Source organism: Odontesthes bonariensis, chromosome 9 (assembly GCF_027942865.1).
Source record: "Odontesthes bonariensis isolate fOdoBon6 chromosome 9, fOdoBon6.hap1, whole genome shotgun sequence".
NCBI lineage: Eukaryota > Metazoa > Chordata > Actinopteri > Atheriniformes > Atherinopsidae > Odontesthes > Odontesthes bonariensis.
In genome coordinates, this window is record NC_134514.1 from 33,070,669 (window position 1) to 33,091,646 (window position 20,978).

Consider the following 20,978-nt stretch of genomic DNA (forward strand, 5'->3'; position numbering starts at 1 on the left):
CACGTATTTGGCTAGCATGACAGGCTGCGCAAACAGCGCAATCGCCGCACAGGGAGCGCCGATTTGCACCAGTCTGTGTCCTACTGTCAGTATTTGACAACCTCTAGCAATGGGATTGCGCTTCAAATGCCCCGGAGTTCCCCTTTAACAGAACTTTGTCAGTGAAAAAAGTCAAATCAGTGCTGCTGAGTGTTAAAGGAAATATGTTGTTCAACAGCGCTTTGTCAACCTAGTCACAGTACAGAGCATGTATCTGGGATTATACTTGTTTTCCTCTGTTAGCAATAAATGATTTATGGTTATATCCCTACGCAACCCCTAACCCTAACCCTTTTTTTGTAAAATGTAAGCTATCTTTCCAGGCTAAGCAGAGCTTAGATTTAATGTAGTGCCATTTTCAGTTTGTTCCAGTTATAAGTGTCAATTTTAAGCCACAATAGTGGACTGTGCACTTATTCTGAATTTATTCTATTTTTAATGAAGCAACAGAATCAAGAGTTGATCATAGTCAGTGGTTACCTGACTCCCGCCCTCTGGTATTCGCATACCATCTGGGACGAGCCCACAACCGACATGATTTCAAATGGGGCTATTTTTTCTAAAACTCGTGCATGTGATTTGATGAAGAATCTGTCCGTCATCTTGACTGAGACGCCACTTCAGCCACTCCCAATGACTCAACCCGTGACGTAGCTCAGAGCTTACCTGACTCCCGCCCTCTGGAGCATGAATGGGCGGCCATAACGCGGCCATAACACCTCCCATTCATCCAAAGTCCCACCCAGCGATTAATGATTGGCTCTGATTATTTTCTAATCGGACGAAACACATATGACTCCCGGGCTCCTCAGATGGTTGTGTGAGGAAAGGGAACGCCCCCGCGTGTAGTTGGTGAACGCAGCCAGATGACGTGAGTCAGGTTAAGTCAGTGGGTCTACAGGATGAGATTAATTCGATTATAGCTATAGTTGGATTATGCTCCTTGTTTGAGCAAGGGTAATTATCCTTGGATATATGGTGGTGAATGAATCAAATCATTGGCACAAAGCATATCATACAATAGGTGGCACTGTACTATTGCTTATAAAGCCACTTCCGGTTGATCGCTTCCCCACCAACAACAATAACAAACTCAGGCTTTCGAGAAAGATGGCGAGCGAAGAGCAAGATTAAGCTACTTCCCTCTACATTTCGTTTCTGATGAGCATGCTTATTGCACAAATGAGATGCACAACGGCGCATTCTCCATCGCATTGTTTGTTTCTTTCCACCGGCGGCGACAACAACAGTAACATTGTCTCCTTTGACTTCCAGTTCACGATCTCGGGAAAAAATCTCGAGCATCCGCAGATCGCAAAGTCCAATTCACCACGTGCTTCACCGTCTCCAAGCACATTTAGTGTGACTTTCAACTGAGTTATCTCGGTGTCTTAATCCGATCGCGAGTAACCCCATCCGATTCAATTTCTTGTCAAATTAAGGTGTATACATGAATTTAATAACTCAGTGTTATTTTAATTTAGCCCTTAATCTGATTTTTAAAGTACCCCCACTGAGTGAGGCTGTACAACTGTGAAAAAGACAGTCCAATTGTGTGGTAGTTAAATATGGGGAACTGCTATCCACATGGGTGGTACAAGGATGCAGGAAATAATAGTTCCTTGAGGGTACAAGGTTTTTTTTTTTTGTTAGCAGTGGCATAATCATCTTGGTGTAGCCAGGTTTTGTTAGAGAAGAAATTTTATGATCAATATTAAGATTGTTTAACAGTTAAGATTGCAAGGAAAGAGATAAAAAATTATAATACTCCACATTTAATTATTTTTTAAGTTGGCTGCAAGTAACAGCATGGTTCAATAGTCACTCGTGACATTTTGACAACATGTGTCAAGTTGTTTATTTGGATTTTTTGGGGAGTATCTAACAGAGGTAAAAGAGAAATGAAGTAACTCCATGCAGTTGGATGACAAGGCAGGTTTCTTTTTTTTTTTTTAATATATTTTTTGGGGCTTTTTATGCCTTTATTATAGGACAGTGAAGAGAGACAGGAAGCAAGGGGCAGAGAGAGGGAAATAACACACAGCAAAGGGCCGTCCGATGCAGGATTTGAACCGGGGCCAGCTGCACGAGGACTATAGACTACATGGAGCATCTGCTGTACCCACTACGCCACAGACCGCCCCTGGCAGGTTTCTTTAAACTGTCCATGATCTGGTTTGTAAATGGAATCACAGAGGAGGAAGACGGTATATTTGTCAGCCATTTGGGAATGAAAAGCTGCTCACTGCAACATTTAAGTAACTTATATAGTAACCTTTTAAATAACTTTTTACCAACTGAATCACGTCAATTACTGCAGTATGATTACTCCAGGGCGATTCCCTATTTACTTGGTTAAATACAGAAAGTTAAAACCTTAAATACCCCCCCCCCCCCCTCTAAACCTCACAATGACCAGATTACTTTTAAAAAGTGTGGGTTTAGTACTTAAAGCAAAGCCAACGTCTTGCTGCTAGCCTTGCAAGTTTAGCATTCCCACAGCAGCATTGCCTGCCTGTACATGTTTTGGCCAGCAGTGTGTGTTGGCCTGTCTGCAGCGCAGTGCTCCTGTCCCTACTCCAGATCCATATACTGAATTATTGATAAGCTGGGGCTCACAAAAACACAAGGAGAGAAAGAGTAGCACATGGAGAAAGCCATAGTGACCCAGAAGAAGGGGAAATTACACTGAACAGAAGAAGGCACACCCAAAGGGTAGGCTGAGGAAGAAGAGAGCGAGAGGGGATTGGAAGCAGAGAGACACAGATTGAAGAAATTAGAGCCTGCCTCACTGAACTCAATGCGGATCAGCAACACCAGATACTTTTATTTATTCAGATGGTGGCATGAGAACAGGAGATGGCCACAACAGGGATAATCTATGCTGCCTGCCTTTACCTCCAGCACGGAGGTGGACTCTCCCACTTTAGTTGTTGGAGAGAGACCACAGAGTGCTTGTGATGGGGTCCTTCAAGAACATAAGAGATATTCTATTCCGTGTTTCCAGTCATTTTTCCAAATGAGCAGAATTTGAAGCCTCGCTGAAGTTGATCCTTAGATTGTGTGCCAGCAAGCAAGCAAATTAATGTTACTCGTGTCATCACAGACCTCTTGATTGTTTGATATTCTCCTCAGAGTTGAATGACCGAAAATTAATTTATAGTAATGATGTTACTGGCTGCAGTATAATGTTCATGGTAAATCTCAGACCTGAACAGCCAGGTCATTGTGAAGACCAGATGCATAGCATAGCCCATAATACTAGTCCATTAATCATTTGGCTTTAGAAAGATACACTTGATGTATTTCACTCAAAGTCAAAACAGTAGAATGTAGCATGATTGAAATAATAGTTTTTTTTAAAAGAAATTCAACCACTTTCACAGCCAAAAGCTGACTTAAAGTTTTACAAGTATCTCCTGATGTCTTTTTAAAAAAAAATGTTTTCCAGAACTAGTGAAGATGAAACGAAAGTTCCTAGTTTTACATGAATTAATGTTACAGGGAAGTTTTTGCTGAATGTTAAGGATATTTTTTTATGGTTTATGGAATTTTAATCGGTTTAATTACAACATTTGACCAAATGATTTGTCTGACTGGAAGCAATAGTAGTTTGCATTTGCATATTCACACTACACGATTTTATCAGGAAGCTACTATTAAAACCTGAGACGGTGCCATTTAAAAAGTGTAATCCTTTGCAATGTGAGAGTTATGGATCAAAGTGCATTTTAAGTGTGTACTGCCACGTCTTGACAACCAAGGGACACATATACTCCCAAGTTTAAAAAGCTAGGAGCACATAAAGAATGTCAGAGGTGTAGTGGAAATTTATCGCATAATCTGCTTTTGTTATATGTGATATAAGACCATATAATATGGCTGAATAATCAAACAAAGTACAGTTACATGAAAAAGAAATTACAACTTCTTTCAGTTAAAAGGTTTTGTGTGTCAGTATACGATCTGTTCCAAACCATGTTATTTTATACAGTGAGTGAAAAACTAAGTTTGCTCTTACTACTTACACAAAAATGAAGGATGGTAAGTGGCAGTCAGGTGCTGCAAATCAGTGTACATGATTACTTGATCATTAAATGTGAGCACCTCTATAAAAGCAGAAGTTTTGGGGAGTTTGCTGGTGTGGACCAGACAGGGAGGAAAGACATCAGCAATGATCTTAGAGAAGAAATTGTTGCTGCCCATCAATCTGGGAAGGGTTATAAGGCCATTTCCAAAATATTTGGAGTCCATCATTCTGCAGAGAGAAAGATTATTCACAAGTGGAAAACATTCAAAACAGCTGTCAATCTTCCCAGGAGTGGACGTCCCAGCAAGTTCACCACAATGTAAAAAACCCAAGAGCTACATCATCACAGACTGGGTCATCAACAGGACAATGATACCAAACACAGCAGCAAATCTACAACAGAATGTCTGAAAAAGAAAAGAATCAAGATGTTGCAATGGTCCAGTCAAACTCCAGACCTCAACCTGATTGAAACGATGTGGGGGGGACCTTAAGAGAGCTGTGCATAAACCAATGCTGCAAACCTCAATGAACTGAAGCAACGTTGGAAAGAGGAGTGGGCCAAAATTCCTCCTATATAAATTTTGTTGCTTCACTGAACTTAGGTCCTTTAATGTCTGTGATAGAGAGTGCAATCTGCTTTGCAGCCACCTGTTGGGGCAGTAGCATCAGAGCCAGTGTATGAAAAACTGACAAATAAATCTGGCACTTTACAAGGAGCCACTCTGTTCCTTGCAAAGTGCCATTCTGATTGTGCAAAGCAGAATATTACAAAAGCTGCCCAACAAAATGGACCATACTGCACATCATCTGCATCACATATGGATCAAACATCTAAATGTTGTCATGCAGAGACTGCTTCAGCTCCACTTCAACAAATAATGTTAGGAGGTCATTCCTCCTCACAGTTTTACTACACAGAGAGTTTTTTACGATGATTAATAACTGTTTTGTTTGTTCATGCTGCAAAAATTATTTCCCATTTTGTAATTAATACAGGCTCATTCAGTTCTTTTCAGCAATGTAAGAGATGAAATGGTCACAAATGTAAACACAGTAACTTAAAAATGTTTCATTCTTTCTGTAGAATAACAGAAATGAAGAGTTTCAGCTTGCACTCAACAATACCTTTTTGTAGTTTTGGATTTAACATGATTAGTAATTAACAAACTTTGTTGATAGTTAAAGAAGAAATGCTTTTCACTGCAGGTTATGTGGAAAAACACAGAAAACCTGAGGCTTTTGAAACTAGACTGCAGTAATGTAAATTAAATGTGATTGATTTAGACATGCTGACAGAATCCTGTAAAAAGCAGGGAAATGATTGTTGGTATTTGTCACACAGAAATTTGATTTGATCATGGATTTTATGTTTTTTATGAAGGTATGACATTTAAGGCCAGTGCTGGCTATTCTTAAATCACTGTGTCTCTTTAAAACCAGATTAGTGCTTAGTGAGGCAAGAATAAATAATTGCCTAACTTCTGCTTGCGTTGTTGCTGTAGTGTAAGCATTGATTTGATTGTAGCTGATGAGCTAATACAGAGCTTGTGTCTCTTTGCTGTGTCTGCAGTCGATGCAGTCTTCCAGAGGCTCTCCCTCCCTGTGGCTGACAACCCAGCAGCAGCAGCATGTCTCGCGTCTCCTCCACTGCCAAGCGCTATGCTGGCCCCTCCTACACCAGTCACTACAGCTCCTACAGCTCCTCCCTGACTCCAGGCCTTAGCTCCTACGGGGAGCGGGACAGGCTGTCCACCTACAAGTCCCCCTCCTCCTCCTCGGGTTACTCTTCCTCCAGCTATCTGAGCAACTCTGCCGTCCGCAGCCGCAATTACAGCACCTCTTCAGACCCTGACCGTGACCGGGGTCGAATCATCCCACGCACTGACATCCTTGGAAGCAGCAGCAGCAGCCGCAGGAGTGAGAGCCTCAGCAGAACCTCTGTTAAGAATTACGGAGGGTCTGGGCTGAGTGGGGGGTCAGCGTATTCCGGCTACAGTTCCTACTCTTCGTCCCCAGCCCAGTCCAGCTACCTCTCCTCTTCACCAGCTGCCTGCAGCATCTTACTCAATCGACGAAAATCTGTATCACAGAGTGACTTGAGCAGGGACTTGGCCTCTCTGGGCCTTAACGACGCTTCCTCCTGTTCCTCCTTCCCGTCCTCTTCCACCAGTGCCCTGCGAAGCTACCGTAGTCGAACTGCTGATATAGCCGACTCATATGGCGCCGGGTCCCGACTGGGCATTTCAGGTCTGTCACGGAGCTCCACTCAGGAGGTCTTCAGCAGCAGTAGCAGATCATTCAACTCTTCAGCACGGGAGACGAGCAGTAACGGGCTGTCTGACTCTCCAAGCAGGGACTCCACGGTAAGACAAAGTCCTCTCTTCTTGTCCTGCTTTTATTGGAAACGTTTACCTCCAGAGGATCAATAAAGAAAAGCTGAGTAAGTGCTGACTCAAATTGAAGCTGCAGTTGTTACCACGGAGGCACACTGGTTTCATGTCATTTACTCCACATATGGTACAGCATCAAAATGCTTTATTACTACTGGTACCACAGTTTTTTACCAAATGGGGGCACTGTTGGTCAAATTAGTTTCAGTGCACTTGAAGTCCTGGATTTGTTCAACTTTCTTTCATGTTCCCTTGTAAGCTTTTTGTGCTGTTCAGTAAAACATTCTTTATGATAATAAGATCCAGTCCTATCACATGCAAACCAGAGGTAATTATTCCACTGTATATAAGAGTCCCAAAACCTTGGTAATGTGACAAATGACACATTCTAACCCAACAATTAACTAGCTTATACCTTTCTTAGGGAGCTGTTTGGCTATAATGAGCTCGGTCTATAGGTCACTTGTCTCTTCTCTAAGTTCAGTATTAATGACCTGAGTTTCTTCCATGCTGATGAGAAAGCACAACTGACCCTATTCCCTTCTAGATTACTCCCAGTAACTGCTTACATGAGTGGGAGAGGGAATATGTAGTCTGGGAGGGTGGAAGGAGGGTTGTGGAGTGGGAGAATAAATCTTCTTTGAAAGGTGTTTTTAGAGCATTTCAAGTAGTTTTCACCATGTAGTTAAGATATAATCTTCAAACAAATTCAGACACAAAGCATTAAGGTATCATTAGTTACCATGCACTCTCAGATGATCATAATTTGATTATTACTTTAAATGAAGCATATAGTATTTATTACAACTCTGTTTTAGCATGTTCAACTCAAGATAGTACTGCATGGTACTACATCAAAAGGAATGCTCATCTCTTGAAAAGAGATTAATCCCTATTAACTGGTTCAATTTTTAATGTATGTATTTTTGCCACTAGTGGCCATATTCAACAGTGGGTAGATGGGGCAGAAAGAGTGGGGGAGGACATGAAGCAAAGGCTGGAAAGTCCAACCTGGACTGGCGTTGAGCAACTACAGTTTCCATACATGGGATGCAAGCCCAACCAGTTGAGCTATACGGCCCCCTACTGACTCCCTTCTTGTTGTTAGAATACAAGTCATGTCAGCGCTGAACACTCTGGAAGTGGCTTTAACCAAGTTATCTCGGTGTCTTAATCCTACTGTGAGGAACCCGGTCCGGTCCAATTTTTAGTCAAACTAAGGTGTATACATGAACTTAATAACTCAGTCTTATTTTAATTTAACCATTAATCCGATTCTTTACAGTACCATGTAACCCTACTGAGTGGCCTACTAAATTGGCCTAAAGAGTGAGTATCCATGGTCGTTTGTCTCTGTGGTGGCCCTGCAATAGACCGGTGACCTCTCAAGGGTTTAGCCCGCATCGGATGAAAAGGGTATGGAAAATGGATGGATGCATGAGCACCTTTATTTTCCAACACAGCCTGAACCCTTTTAGACAGGCTTTCTGTCATTTCTTTAAGTAGTCTTCAGTAATAGTTCTCCAGGCTTCTTGAAGGACATCCCAAAGCTCTTCTTTGGAAGTTGGCTGACTTTTGTTTCATTCTCTGTCAAGATGATCCCACACTGCTTCAATAATATTGAGGTTCGGGTTCTGGGGAGGATTCATCTCTCTATAAGACCTGTTGCCACTGATTTTCAGTCCACTTCTGGTGTCATTTGGCATACTTCAGCCTTTTATCTTCCCTTCTTGACAGCCACTCTTTCATGCAGATCATTTCTGATTAAGTTTTGGCCAAAAACATACAGATCAGCTTTGCTGTGGAAATAAGCTGGAGTACCCAAAGAGTACCCAGAAAAGATTTGAAATGAGAACCTTTTTTCGGTAAGGTGACAGTTCTAACCACCACAGCACAGCCAAGTCTGGCTTCTTAGAAGCAAAACATAAAGAAACAAAGGGTGGCTCATTTGATGCAGGTTTTCAACTGTGTAGCTGACAGTTAATACATAACTCAAGGCAGAGCACACATCATAATGAGCAGGCAGCATTACACTTAAAGTATTTTTAAGTGTTTTTTTATGCTTTTTTGAATTCTCAGAGTTCTTCAATAGTCCAACCATGCAGAAAAAAACACAGTTTTAGATGATCTGATGAACTTATTTGTCTCTTTACAATTGTTTGATCATATGAACAAAACATTATAATGACACAGTTTTTTGATTGTCTCCTTAGGGGCCGTTGTTACCTAACTTTAAGTTTAGAGGCAGCTCTTTGAAAAGAAACTTAGAACCTTACATTCCTTGTTTTCTGTATTTTTCTTTTGCTTCCTGCAGACTTACTGTAAGGGGACGTTGGCATGCCTAAGTATACACTATTGTGATTTTATGGTGAAGTAGATCTGCTGTTTGTCCTTTGTGTCTAGACTTTTTGTTGATAGAGTATTTTTAGACCATCTGACCACCTTGGTCAGACAGCTTATAGTTTGATTAGAAAAAAAACACACACACAGTCTGTTACAAAATGGAGCTTTTCTGACAAATAAGGGCCAATGCTTAACTGGCTCAGTTTTGTAAGCTGTTATTGTTGGTCTGTTTGATTTGTAGCTTTTGTAGGTCAGTGCCTAGAATGCCTGTCGTGACACCTTAAACTGCTGTTCTTTGTATGGCGCTGTGCCAATCCATGTGCAAACCTGCATCAGTTCTGGGACCCTGATGTCCCTTCTACTATTTTTAATTTAAACTTAATTATACGATATGTTAATAATATACAGAGTTCTCCGAGTGCTTTGGAGTTAATTTTACAACATCTATTTATTTGCCCATACAGTTAATTTTCTAATTCCTTATCTTGGTTAGAGTCATGGTGGCAGGAGGGTGTACAGTTGCTCAGATGTTCTGTTTGGCTTCTTAACTTCCTCTAGATGTTACAGGCTGAAGCTTTTTCTGTCTGAACATCTGCTGGTAGAGCTCATTATCAGTTGTGCAAACACCTTGAGGTAATTTCTCAGATACACTGGTTGAATCAAGTTAATTCAAAGAACTTAACCCACTTGTACACAGCATGTCTTGTCAACAGTTTAGGATTGTGCTCATCCACTTTGAGGAGCGCTACTTTAAATGTTGTGGCTCCTTTGTTACCAGAATTTGATGAAGGTAGGCCAACTTATGAATAGCTTTCCTTAGTGGGTCAGTTATTTCTTCACCACCACTGAGATTACATTACACATAGACTTTGCTGCCATTGGTCATGACCATAATACAATTACCAAGCATGAAAGTGCTTCATAGTGAGTCATAGCTGACCACAATTCAGTGTAACTTCCACTTGTTAAGGATATCAATATAGTGTGTGCCCATCACAATAATTTTCATATTAGTCTGCTTTCTTCATTGAAAGAAGGGAGGGTTCACATTTTTAGGTCTTCATCTGTAAATGACTGTATAGCTCTTTTCTAGTCTAGTTGAAAACTCAAAGAGCTTTTACACAACAAACCACTTTCAACCATTTACACACACACACACACACACACGCACACACACGCACGCACACACACTTGCTACCCACAGCTAACTATTGAAATTCATGTTAACATTTTACTTTTAGTAAACATCCTTGGGAGGCTTTTATTCCACCCTTTCATTCATCCAGATTTTTCATGTCTGCTGTGAACATTTGGACCTAACAGTTTGTTATTAAAAAACTTTTGAGGGCTTTTTAAAGTACCTGATTTATGCTTTCTCTTCCGAATTATGAGCAGATCTGCACCAAATATATTGATTAAAGATCAGTTAAAAGTATCATTTGGTAGCTGTGATGTAGCAAACATCCTCCTTTGTGTTCTCTCCAGTTCTTCAGTGAATTGCACAGAAGACTTCACTATGTTCTGGAACTGTGAACTGGAACTGGTTCCATTATGTTTTGGTACCCTCCCACATCCTCTCTTAAGGAGATGTCAAATCAAATCATCCATCCATCCATCCATTATCTTCCGCTGGTCCGGGGATCGGGTCGCGGGGGCAGCAGCTTGAGCAAAGAGACCCAGACGTCCCTGTCCCCGGCCACTTCCTCCAGCTCTTCTGGGGGGATCCCGAGGCGTTCCCAGGCCAGCCGAGAAACATAGTCTCTCCAACGTGTCCTGGGTCTTCCCCGGGGCCTCTTCCCAGTGGGACGGGCCCGGAACACCTCACCGGGGAGGCGTCCAGGAGGCATCCTAACTAGATGCCCAAGCCACCTCATCTGACTCCTCTCGATGCGGAGGAGCAGCGGTTCTACTCCGAGCCCCTCCCGGATGACCGAGCTTCTCACCCTATCTCTAAGGGAGAGCCCAGACACCCTGCGGAGGAAACTCGTTTCGGCCGCTTGTATTCGCGATCTCGTTCTTTCGGTCACTACCCACAGCTCGTGACCATAGGTGAGGGTAGGAACATAGATTGACTGGTAAATCGAGAGCTTCGCCTTCTGGCTCAGCTCCTTCTTCACCACGACGGGCCGGTGCAGAGCCCGCATCACTGCAGACGCCGCACCGATCTGCCTGTCAATCTCCTGCTCCATTCGTCCCTCACTCGTGAACAAGACCCCGAGATACTTGAACTCCTCCACTTGGGGAAGGATCTCATTCCCGACCCGGAGAGAGCATTCCACCCTTTTCCGGCCGAAGACCATGGTCTCGGATTTGGAGGTGCTGATTCTCATCCCAGCTGCTTCACACTCGGCTGCGAACCGCTCCAGTGAGAGCTGAAGGTCACAGCCCGACGACGCCAACAGAACCACATCGTCCGCAAAAAGCAGAGACCCGATTCTGAGGTCGCCAAGCCGGACCCCCTCAACGCCCTGGCTGCGCCTAGAAATTCTGTCCATAAAAATTATGAACAGAATCGGTGACAAAGGGCAGCCCTACTCTCCCATGCTCCCTCCAGGATCCTGCGGAGGGTATAGAGCTGGTCCACTGTTCCACGGCCAGGACGAAAACCACACTGCACCTCCTGAATCCGAGATTCGACTATCCGGCGGATCCTCCTCTCCAGTACCCCCGAAAAGACCTTACCAGGGAGGCTGAGGAGTGTGATCCCCCTATAGTTGGAACACACCCTCCGGTCCCCCTTTTTAAAGAGGGGGACCACCACCCCGATCTGCCAGTCCAGAGGCACTGCCCCCGATGTCCACGCGATGCTGCAGAGGCGTGTCAACCAAGACAGCCCCACAACATCCAGAACTCAGGACGGACCTCATCCACCCCGGGGGCCTTGCCACCGAGGAGTTTTTTGACCACCTCGGCAACCTCAGCCCCAGAAATGGGAGGCCCCACGTCCGAGCTCCCCAACTCTGCTTCCTCATCGGAAGGCGTGTCGGTAGGATTGAGGAGGCCCTCGAAGTATTCCCCCCACCGACTCACGACGTCCCTAGTTGAAGTCAGCAGAGCCCCGCCCTCACCATACATGGTGTTGACGGTGCACCACTTTCCCCCCCTGAGCCGCCGGATGGTGGACCAGAATCTCCTCGAGGCCGTCCGGAAGTCGTTCTCCATGGCCTCCCCGAACTCCTCCCAAGCCCGAGTTTTTGCCTCAGCAACCGCCGAGGCTGCGTTCCGCTTGGCCTGTCGGTACCCATCAGCTGCTTCCAGAGTCCCACTGGCCAAAAAGGCCCGATAGGACTCCTTCTTCAGCTTGATGGCTTCCCTCACCACTGGGGTCCACCAGCGGGTTCGGGGATTGCCGCCACGACAGGCACCGACCACCTTACGGCCACAGCTCCGGTCGGCCGCCTCAACAATGGAGGCACGGAACATGGCCCATTCAGGCTCAATGTCCCCCACCTCCCCCGGGACATGGTTGAAGCTCTGCCGGAACTTCAACAAAGTATATGCTATATTCTACATCTTTTTTTATGAATTTTTATGTTGTAGAGTTGTGAAATTATTTTATCAATGGAGAAATTGAGCAGCCTTGCTTTGTTGTCTACAGTAGTAGATCAACCCTCATCTTACTTTGAAGCTCCCAGCTCCCTGGAGTGACGTCGACGTAGCTTTAGCAGCAGAAAAGCTATCAGGCTTGTGTTGATAATAATAAACTCCTGGACTATTTTCAAACTTCCAAATGCATCGCTTTGTGAGTACAGACCATATTTGTACTACTGTAGAAGTTTGGTGTCATGGCATGTGATTTTAGTGTGGTAATTTTGGAGATACGGACCGGGATCCATTAACCCTTGTACGAAGCTATTCGGGATAACTCAGTAACTCAGCTGATGTTCAGCCAATATCGAAAAAACTGCGGGTGGGCTACTTGGCTGGATATCACGGTTCAAATGACCCCAGGTTGAATCTACTCCGGAGTATCACTTTAACACTCGTGTGCAACACATGTAGCGTGTTTATTTTGGTCTATACCCAACATTTTTTTGGGGGGGGGGGGTTTATGCCCCACAAATCAGACGTTTCCTAAGATTAATGTGTATGTTCAAAAGCATTGAAACTGCAAGGACCCTATTGTATCTGTAAGGATTATTCTTTCCGTCTTCTTTCTTCTTATTCTTTGCAAAAGGTATGCGAAAACTCAGGAAATTTTGCGAGCACCACCTGCCAGTCGACGACATGAAAGAATCTAAACTTTATATTTTTGGGAGTCGCTCATTGACTCTGTAGCGCCCCCTATAATGCTTAAAAATGGTCCCCGCATTAGGGTTAGTTTCGTGTGGGACGACGAAATTCGGTACACTCATTCATCATGCCTAGATGCACAAAAAAGTCTCATGCCGCCATGGTCCCATGTCCACAGGAAGGCGGCCATTTTGGATGGAATGTGAGTTTTCGTGCCATTTTTGACCGATTCCACGCCTTGCATATGATCGAACTCGTCCTACAGATTTAATGCTACAGACTTCAAACTTGGCCAGGTTACTCTTAAGACATGGGGAAAATAAACCATTGGCCAAATTTTTCAAAACTTAAAGGGCGTGGCCGTGGCGACTTCTCAAAGTTTGATGACTCGCCATCACTCGCCACAAAAAATTAAGTCGCTTATAACTCCCACATACATTATCCAATCTGTCCCAAACTTCATACGGTGATTGCTGGACCCAGCCTGAACGTGCCATATAAAATAGTGACATCCACCTATAGCGCCACCTGCTGGTGGTTGGAAACGTCTTTTTTTTCCCACAACTCACATTTTATTGAACTCCTCCTACAGATTTAATGGTAACAGCTCCAAACTTGGCCAGGTTACTCTTAAGACATGGGGGGAAATAATCATAGAGAAACGTTTCCAAACTCTGAACGGTGTGGGCGTGGCCAGGCGGTGAAAATCGTGTGATGGCGTTTGTGGTTCTAAAGCCTTAACATCATCGCAAGGTCATGAAACTTGACACACACGTCTAGTCTGACGACCTCGTACGTATGTAAAGGGTATCGTCTTTGGGCGGAGCAAAATGGCTCAGTGGCGCCCCCTACATTGCTTAAAAAGGGTCCCCGCATTGGGATTAGTTTTGCGTGGGACGACGATATTCGGTACACTCATTCATCATGCACAGACGCACAAAAAACTCTCTTGCTGTCATGGTGCCACGTCCACAGGAAGTCGGCCATTTTGGATGGAAAGTGCATTTTCGTGCCATTTTTGACCGATTCCACGCCTTGCATAAGATTGAACTTGTCCTACAGATTTAATGCTACAGACTTCAAACTTGGGCAGGTTACTCTTAAGACATGGGGGGGAATCATTGGCCAACTTTTTTGAAAACTTAAAGGGCGTGAGCGTGGCGACGCCTCAAAGTTTGATGACTCGCCATCACTCTCCACAAAAAAATAAGTTGCTTATAACTCCCACATACATTATCCAATCTGTCCTAAACTTCATACGGTGATTGCTGGACCCAGCCTGAACGCGCACATATAAAATAGTGATATCCACCTACAGCGCCACCTGCTGGTGGTTGGAAACGTCTTTTTTTTCCCACAACTCACATTTTATTGAACTCCTCCTACAGATTTAATGGTAACAGCTCCAAACTTGGCCAGGTTACTCTTAAGACATGGGGGGAAATAATCATAGAGAAACGTTTCCAAACTCTGAACGTTGTGGGCGTGGCCAGGCGGTGAAAATCGTGTGATGGCGTTTGTGGTTCTAAAGCCTTAACATCATCGCAAGGTCATGAAACTTGACACACACGTCTAGTCTGACGACCTCGTACGTATGTAAAGGGTATCGTCTTTGGGCGGAGCAAAATGGCTCAGTGGCGCCCCCTACATTGCTTAAAAAGGGTCCCCGCATTGGGATTAGTTTTGCGTGGGACGACGATATTCGGTACACTCATTCATCATGCACAGACGCACAAAAAACTCTCTTGCTGTCATGGTGCCACGTCCACAGGAAGTCGGCCATTTTGGATGGAAAGTGCATTTTCGTGCCATTTTTGACCGATTCCACGCCTTGCATAAGATTGAACTTGTCCTACAGATTTAATGCTACAGACTTCAAACTTGGGCAGGTTACTCTTAAGACATGGGGTGGAATCATTGGCCAACTTTTTTGAAAACTTAAAGGGCGTGAGCGTGGCGACGCCTCAAAGTTTGATGACTCGCCATCACTCTCCACAAAAAAATAAGTTGCTTATAACTCCCACATACATTATCCAATCTGTCCTAAACTTCATACGGTGATTGCTGGACCCAGCCTGAACGCGCACATATAAAATAGTGATATCCACCTACAGCGCCACCTGCTGGTGGTTGGAAACGTCTTTTTTTTCCCACAACTCACATTTTATTGAACTCCTCCTACAGATTTAATGGTAACAGCTCCAAACTTGGCCAGGTTACTCTTAAGACATGGGGGGAAATAATCATAGAGAAACGTTTCCAAACTCTGAACGTTGTGGGCGTGGCCAGGCGGTGAAAATCGTGTGATGGCGTTTGTGGTTCTAAAGCCTTAACATCATCGCAAGGTCATGAAACTTGACACACACGTCTAGTCTGACGACCTCGTACGTATGTAAAGGGTATTGTCTTTGGGCGGAGCAAAATGGCTCAGTGGCGCCCCCTACATTGCTTAAAAAGGGTCCCCGCATTGGGATTAGTTTTGCGTGGGACGACGATATTCGGTACACTCATTCATCATGCACAGACGCACAAAAAACTCTCTTGCTGTCATGGTGCCACGTCCACAGGAAGTCGGCCATTTTGGATGGAAAGTGCATTTTCGTGCCATTTTTGACCGATTCCACGCCTTGCATAAGATTGAACTTGTCCTACAGATTTAATGCTACAGACTTCAAACTTGGGCAGGTTACTCTTAAGACATGGGGGGGAATCATTGGCCAACTTTTTGAAAACTTAAAGGGCGTGAGCGTGGCGACGCCTCAAAGTTTGATGACTCGCCATCACTCTCCACAAAAAAATAAGTTGCTTATAACTTCCACATACATTATCCAATCTGTCCTAAACTTCATACGGTGATTGCTGGACCCAGCCTGAACGCGCACATATAAAATAGTGATATCCACCTACAGCGCCACCTGCTGGTGGTTGGAAACGTCTTTGTTTTCCCACAACTCACATTTTATTGAACTCCTCCTACAGATTTAATGGTAACAGCTCCAAACTTGGCCAGGTTACTCTTAAGACATGGGGGGAAATAATCATAGAGAAACGTTTCCAAACTCTGAACGGTGTGGGTGTGGCCAGGCGGTAAAAATCTTGTCATGGCGTTTGTGATTTGAAAGGCTTTTCATCATTTCAAGGTCCTGAAACTTGGCACACATGTCCACCCTGTCGACCTCGTACGTATGTAAAGAGTATCGTGTGTGGGCGGAGTAAAATGGCTCAGTGGCGCCCCCTGGAAATGTTCAAAAACCCCTCCGCATTGGGGTTATTATGTGCTTGTACGTACGCAGAGGGTATCGTGCGTATGAGCAGAGCTGCGACTCCAGCGTCCAGCGCATGCCCCAACTTACGCACATCCCAACGTACGCCATCTCGGTCCCGCATACAGCTGCTTGCAGCTTTCTAGTTATTTATTTATTTATTTTTTTATGTGACTGCCTGTGAATCAATGCATACACTTGATATAAGGGCTCTTTCAGTTTCATCATGGAGTGGACGTATGCACTATGACTAATATATTGTTAACTGGAATCACCTTCAGAATACTAATACACTCCCAGAACAAAGGTTAAACCCAATTTTGTGATGGTAATTTCAACACCATAGTTCAATATTACATTACCGTATAGCGTATAGCGCAATATTACTGGGCATGTATTGTTGTAATGTTTTAAATACTTGAACGCAGTTTTTCTAGAGAAGATAATTGCTTTGTATATGGGAGTATCGTCCATTGACTCTTTTGGGCTTTCACATGCGCGCGCGTACCAACAACCGGTAAGTGACATGCTGTTTATAAAGTTGTTTTGTAACGTCCCCATGCCAGTAATGTGAGAACCATGCATATGGTTTTGATGGTAAGCCTTGTGACTTTATTGTCGGATGGTTTATAAAGTGGTGTGACGTTTCTGCAGTGTGCAAGTTGTTGTTTTACGTGGAAGGTTTATTGCTTGCCCCTTGGCCACCACGTATTTGGCTAGCATGACAGGCTGCGCAAACAGCGCAATCGCCGCACAGGGAGCGCCGATTTGCACCAGTCTGTGTCCTACTGTCAGTATTTGACAACCTCTAGCAATGGGATTGCGCTTCAAATGCCCCGGAGTTCCCCTTTAATAGGTTTGTGTAAGTGGGCTTTGGATATCCTGTGTGATTTGTAGCCCCACACAAAGGGCAATATAACAGAATCAAGCTTCTTAAAAAGGATGCATTTAAATACACAGGCAGGTTTTGAAAGAGATAAAGAAACATTTTTGACCGTCAAAAGTCCAGTTTAACATGCGGGGCCCACCATTTGGCCCTTACAAAACATGTGCATACTGCAACTGCAGTGGGGTCCCCATTTTTGGATCATATGAACATAGAATAGCAAGGATACACCCATATGTTTAGCCTGCTGATTAAATGTGCTCCTTGGTTGTTTGTTGTGTACACACACTTGATTCTGAACCACAAAACTGTTGCTGGGTACATTCTGAACTTCTTTCTCTTTTTAAAGGAAATCAGCTCAAGTGACACGCACTTTATGCCAGTACTTTATCTGAAGACTGGTACAGAAACACTTGCTGTATTGATATCAGCTAGCCATTTCATGAGAGCAAGAAGAGGACTGATTTTGATTTTAAAGACAGATTTGAGTATTCAGTTTTCTTTCTTTTAAATGCCCTGGAGTTAGCTGCCCAATAGTAGTGTTTAAAAATAGGCAGTCCAAGGCCACCCTTCTTAATAGGTTTGTGTAAGTGGGCTTTAGATATCCTGTGTGATTTGTAGCCCCACACAAAGGGCAATATAACAGAATCAAGCTTCTTAAAAAGGATGCATTTAAATACATAGGCAGGTTTTGAAAGAGATAAAGAAACCTTGGTAGGCTCACCATTTTAATAGCGTTAAGCCATCCAATCATGGATAAGGGCAGTATCCTCCAGGACTCGATATTAATAATGAGTTTCTCTAATGCTTCTGTGAAGTTAAATTTGAAAAGATGCTTTGGGTTAACCGTCAGTTTCAGACCCAGATATAAGAAACAGTCCTTCAATACTCTGAAAGGCAACATACTCAGGAAGTCCACAGTAAATTGATCCACTAAGGGCATAAATTTGCTCTTTTGCCAATTTATGGTATAACCAGATATCTGTCACGACCTGAGACACAGTTCTGATGGACTCAATTGCACAACTCAGTGAGGTAATCCAAAAGGTATTTATTTCCAGAATAGAGAACCAAAGACGCTCCGAAGAGGATGACAAAATAATGCAAACTAGAATGAAGTAACGCTGGACTTAAACTTGGTGAGGGACAGAACAAGACGAACTGACAACCAGACAAAGGGAGACAAAGACTATTTGAACATGAGGTAAGGGGACACAGGTGGAACCAATCAGGGGCGGGGTTGACAATCACAATGGGGGGAAAGCACACAAAGGGAGGAAGTCAGGATCTGAAACAAGAGGGGAAAATGTGAATACAAAATAAAACAGGAAGTGCATGACAGAACTGGACATGAGTGACTTGACTAAACTAAAACCTACAGGACCCACACATGAAACTAAACAAGACATGACATAACATAAACATGATTAACAAATATGACGAGACATAACAATATCTTCCCAAAGGAATTGATATAATCCAGTAGGATGGGGATAGAGACCGCTGGGTCAGCCAAACAAATAAGGAGATTGTCTGCATAAAGAGTCTTAATGTGGTCCAACTTGATACCTTTAATGTCCGGATGACCCCTAATGCCAAGTACCAAGGGCTCCAGTGCGATGTCAAACAGCAAGGGAGACATTTGTGATTATTTTCAGCTCATAGTTTAGAAGTGCAATGGGCCTGTAACTGCCAGGGTCTGTTTCATCTTTATCTTTTTTTAATAAAACACAAATGTTTGGTTCAACAAGAGAGGATGGGAGCAATGTTCCCTCTAATTTTTCATGTGTCTGGGCATACACACAAGCTCCCTGAGCACACTGAGTGAGGACCACTGTGAGCAACATCAGATGTGCATGCTGTGGCCACACACCAGTATCACACCTGTTCAAAACCTTGGATCATAGCAAGTTACATGGCTTATTAAAAGAATCAAATCACAGCAGCAATTTTCAGTTTACTTTTAATATAAGTGATTTGGCCCACTTAAAATGAAAAAGACAAAAATCTTGTTGTTCATGAGATGTGTAGTATGTTATATGTGAGAGCCATGCTTGCAGCCTGCATGTTTTGCAGAGTAGACCTTTCTCATTCGAAAAAGAAAAAATTTCACCCAGTTTCACGGCTTGTTCTTCTATTTGCACATACTCAGACAGCCATTCCATCCTAAAAGAACCGCATTTCTTTTTTACTTTGGCTTGGTGAGTGGATGTGTCGCTGGTGCTGCCCGTTCGTTTCGCCATGATAAGGGTTGCATCTCTTGACTCCTAACTCCGCCACACTGTTGTTGGCTAGCTAACCTGCACGGCGTGTGTGGGCAGGGCACATATGAAAGCACTATCAATGCTATGATTGGCTGCATAGCGTAAATAAACCGTATCGTATCATTGGCTGAACACCTGTCAATCACTGCGTTATATTGAAAAATGGTACAGAAAAACACATTATTGGCCTAATTAATTAGATTAGATTAGGTCTAGTATTAGATATTAATTAATACGTTTATGGTGAATTTTATTTTATGCGCTGCATAGATTTTCTTGTGCGCTGAGAATGCAGTGCGCGATTGCGCAGGCGTGCAGCTTTGAGGGAACATTGGATGGGAGCACCTTGTTTTTAAATGTATCTTGAGTAGGGCTGGGCGAGTTAACTCGTTATTATCGTGTTAACGTGTAAACTATTTAAAGTCGATAAATATTTTATCGCGCATTAACGCATGTTTTATTATAGTATTATTATAAAAAGCTTTTATTTTTTAAAAGTCTGTTGCTGTCTGCTGCGGAACCGGAAAAGAAAGTAATTGGCGGATCCACCAAACACGGAGAAGGGTACGGAACTTTTACTTGGCCATTTTCATTTTAAAGTTCTTCCAGACGGCGGAGTCGACAGAACCAAAGTCATCTGTAAACATTTCCAATATGCCGCCCATTGATTGGATGCGAGACTCCGGTTCTTTTCACAGATGTTTATTAATGTCACATCAACACCGTAGAACTAAATGTTCAAGTAAACAAAGTAAAAGACACCAGTTGTTGTAATCATTAAAGAAATAGCATTCTTAGCATTGTCGCTGGTACCAATAAATAATCAAAGTAATACTGGCCACTTTAGTTTGCTTCTCAACCAACAGCAGTCATTCCCCAGAGGCAATCTTCACGGTCAAAACTAGGATTCTTTAACTTACACTTCTCCTATATATCACATTCATACAGTTACAGCAAACACCACGAAGCATGGAGTAATAAAATAAAAATAAACTAGCAATTAACATCACTGTTACAGGTGCTCCTCGGTCTCTGTGTGAAGCTCACGGAGCTAACCGGCGCTACTTCCTCTTTTACTTGTTTCAACATAAAAGCACGTATTTCCAAATAAATTTTTAAAAAACTCCTGCATTTCCAGCCAAGTTGAATTGTCTTATCACCGTAGTAGTTCCAGTCTAAATCCAGTGTTTTGCCTTTCACTTAAAGGCAAAACACACAATTGATACCAGCAAGTCATTCAACGAAACAGACAGTGGAGCGAGGCTTCTACATAAAAACTACATAAAAATGCTGATGTTAAAAGTGTGTTTGCACAAAAAGTGTTATGGCACTTTCATTCATATGGCAGTACATTTAAAATAAAACTAAATGCTATACACTACTTTTGAATTAATTTTTGGATTTTGCGTACAAATGCGATTAAATCGTGATTAATCAGGGAAATCATGTGATTAATTAGATTAAATATTTTAATCGCAGCCCAGCCCTAATCTTGAGTCATTTGCAGCAAAATAGGAGCAAGGAGAT

General features: G+C 43.2%; 1 protein-coding gene across 5 annotated transcripts in view; it reads left to right on the forward strand.

Moving 5' to 3' along the window:
- The window catches only part of usp2a (ubiquitin specific peptidase 2a), an 82,422-nt gene that overhangs the window by 21,877 nt on the left and 39,567 nt on the right, over window positions 1-20,978 (forward strand). For all 5 annotated transcript variants that reach the window (XM_075474058.1, XM_075474059.1, XM_075474056.1 and 2 more), the window contains one exon: window positions 5,643-6,435. In XM_075474058.1, the coding sequence (XP_075330173.1) occupies window positions 5,701-6,435 (735 nt within the window). In that variant the 5' untranslated portion in view covers window positions 5,643-5,700. The remainder of the gene's footprint in view (window positions 1-5,642; window positions 6,436-20,978) is intronic.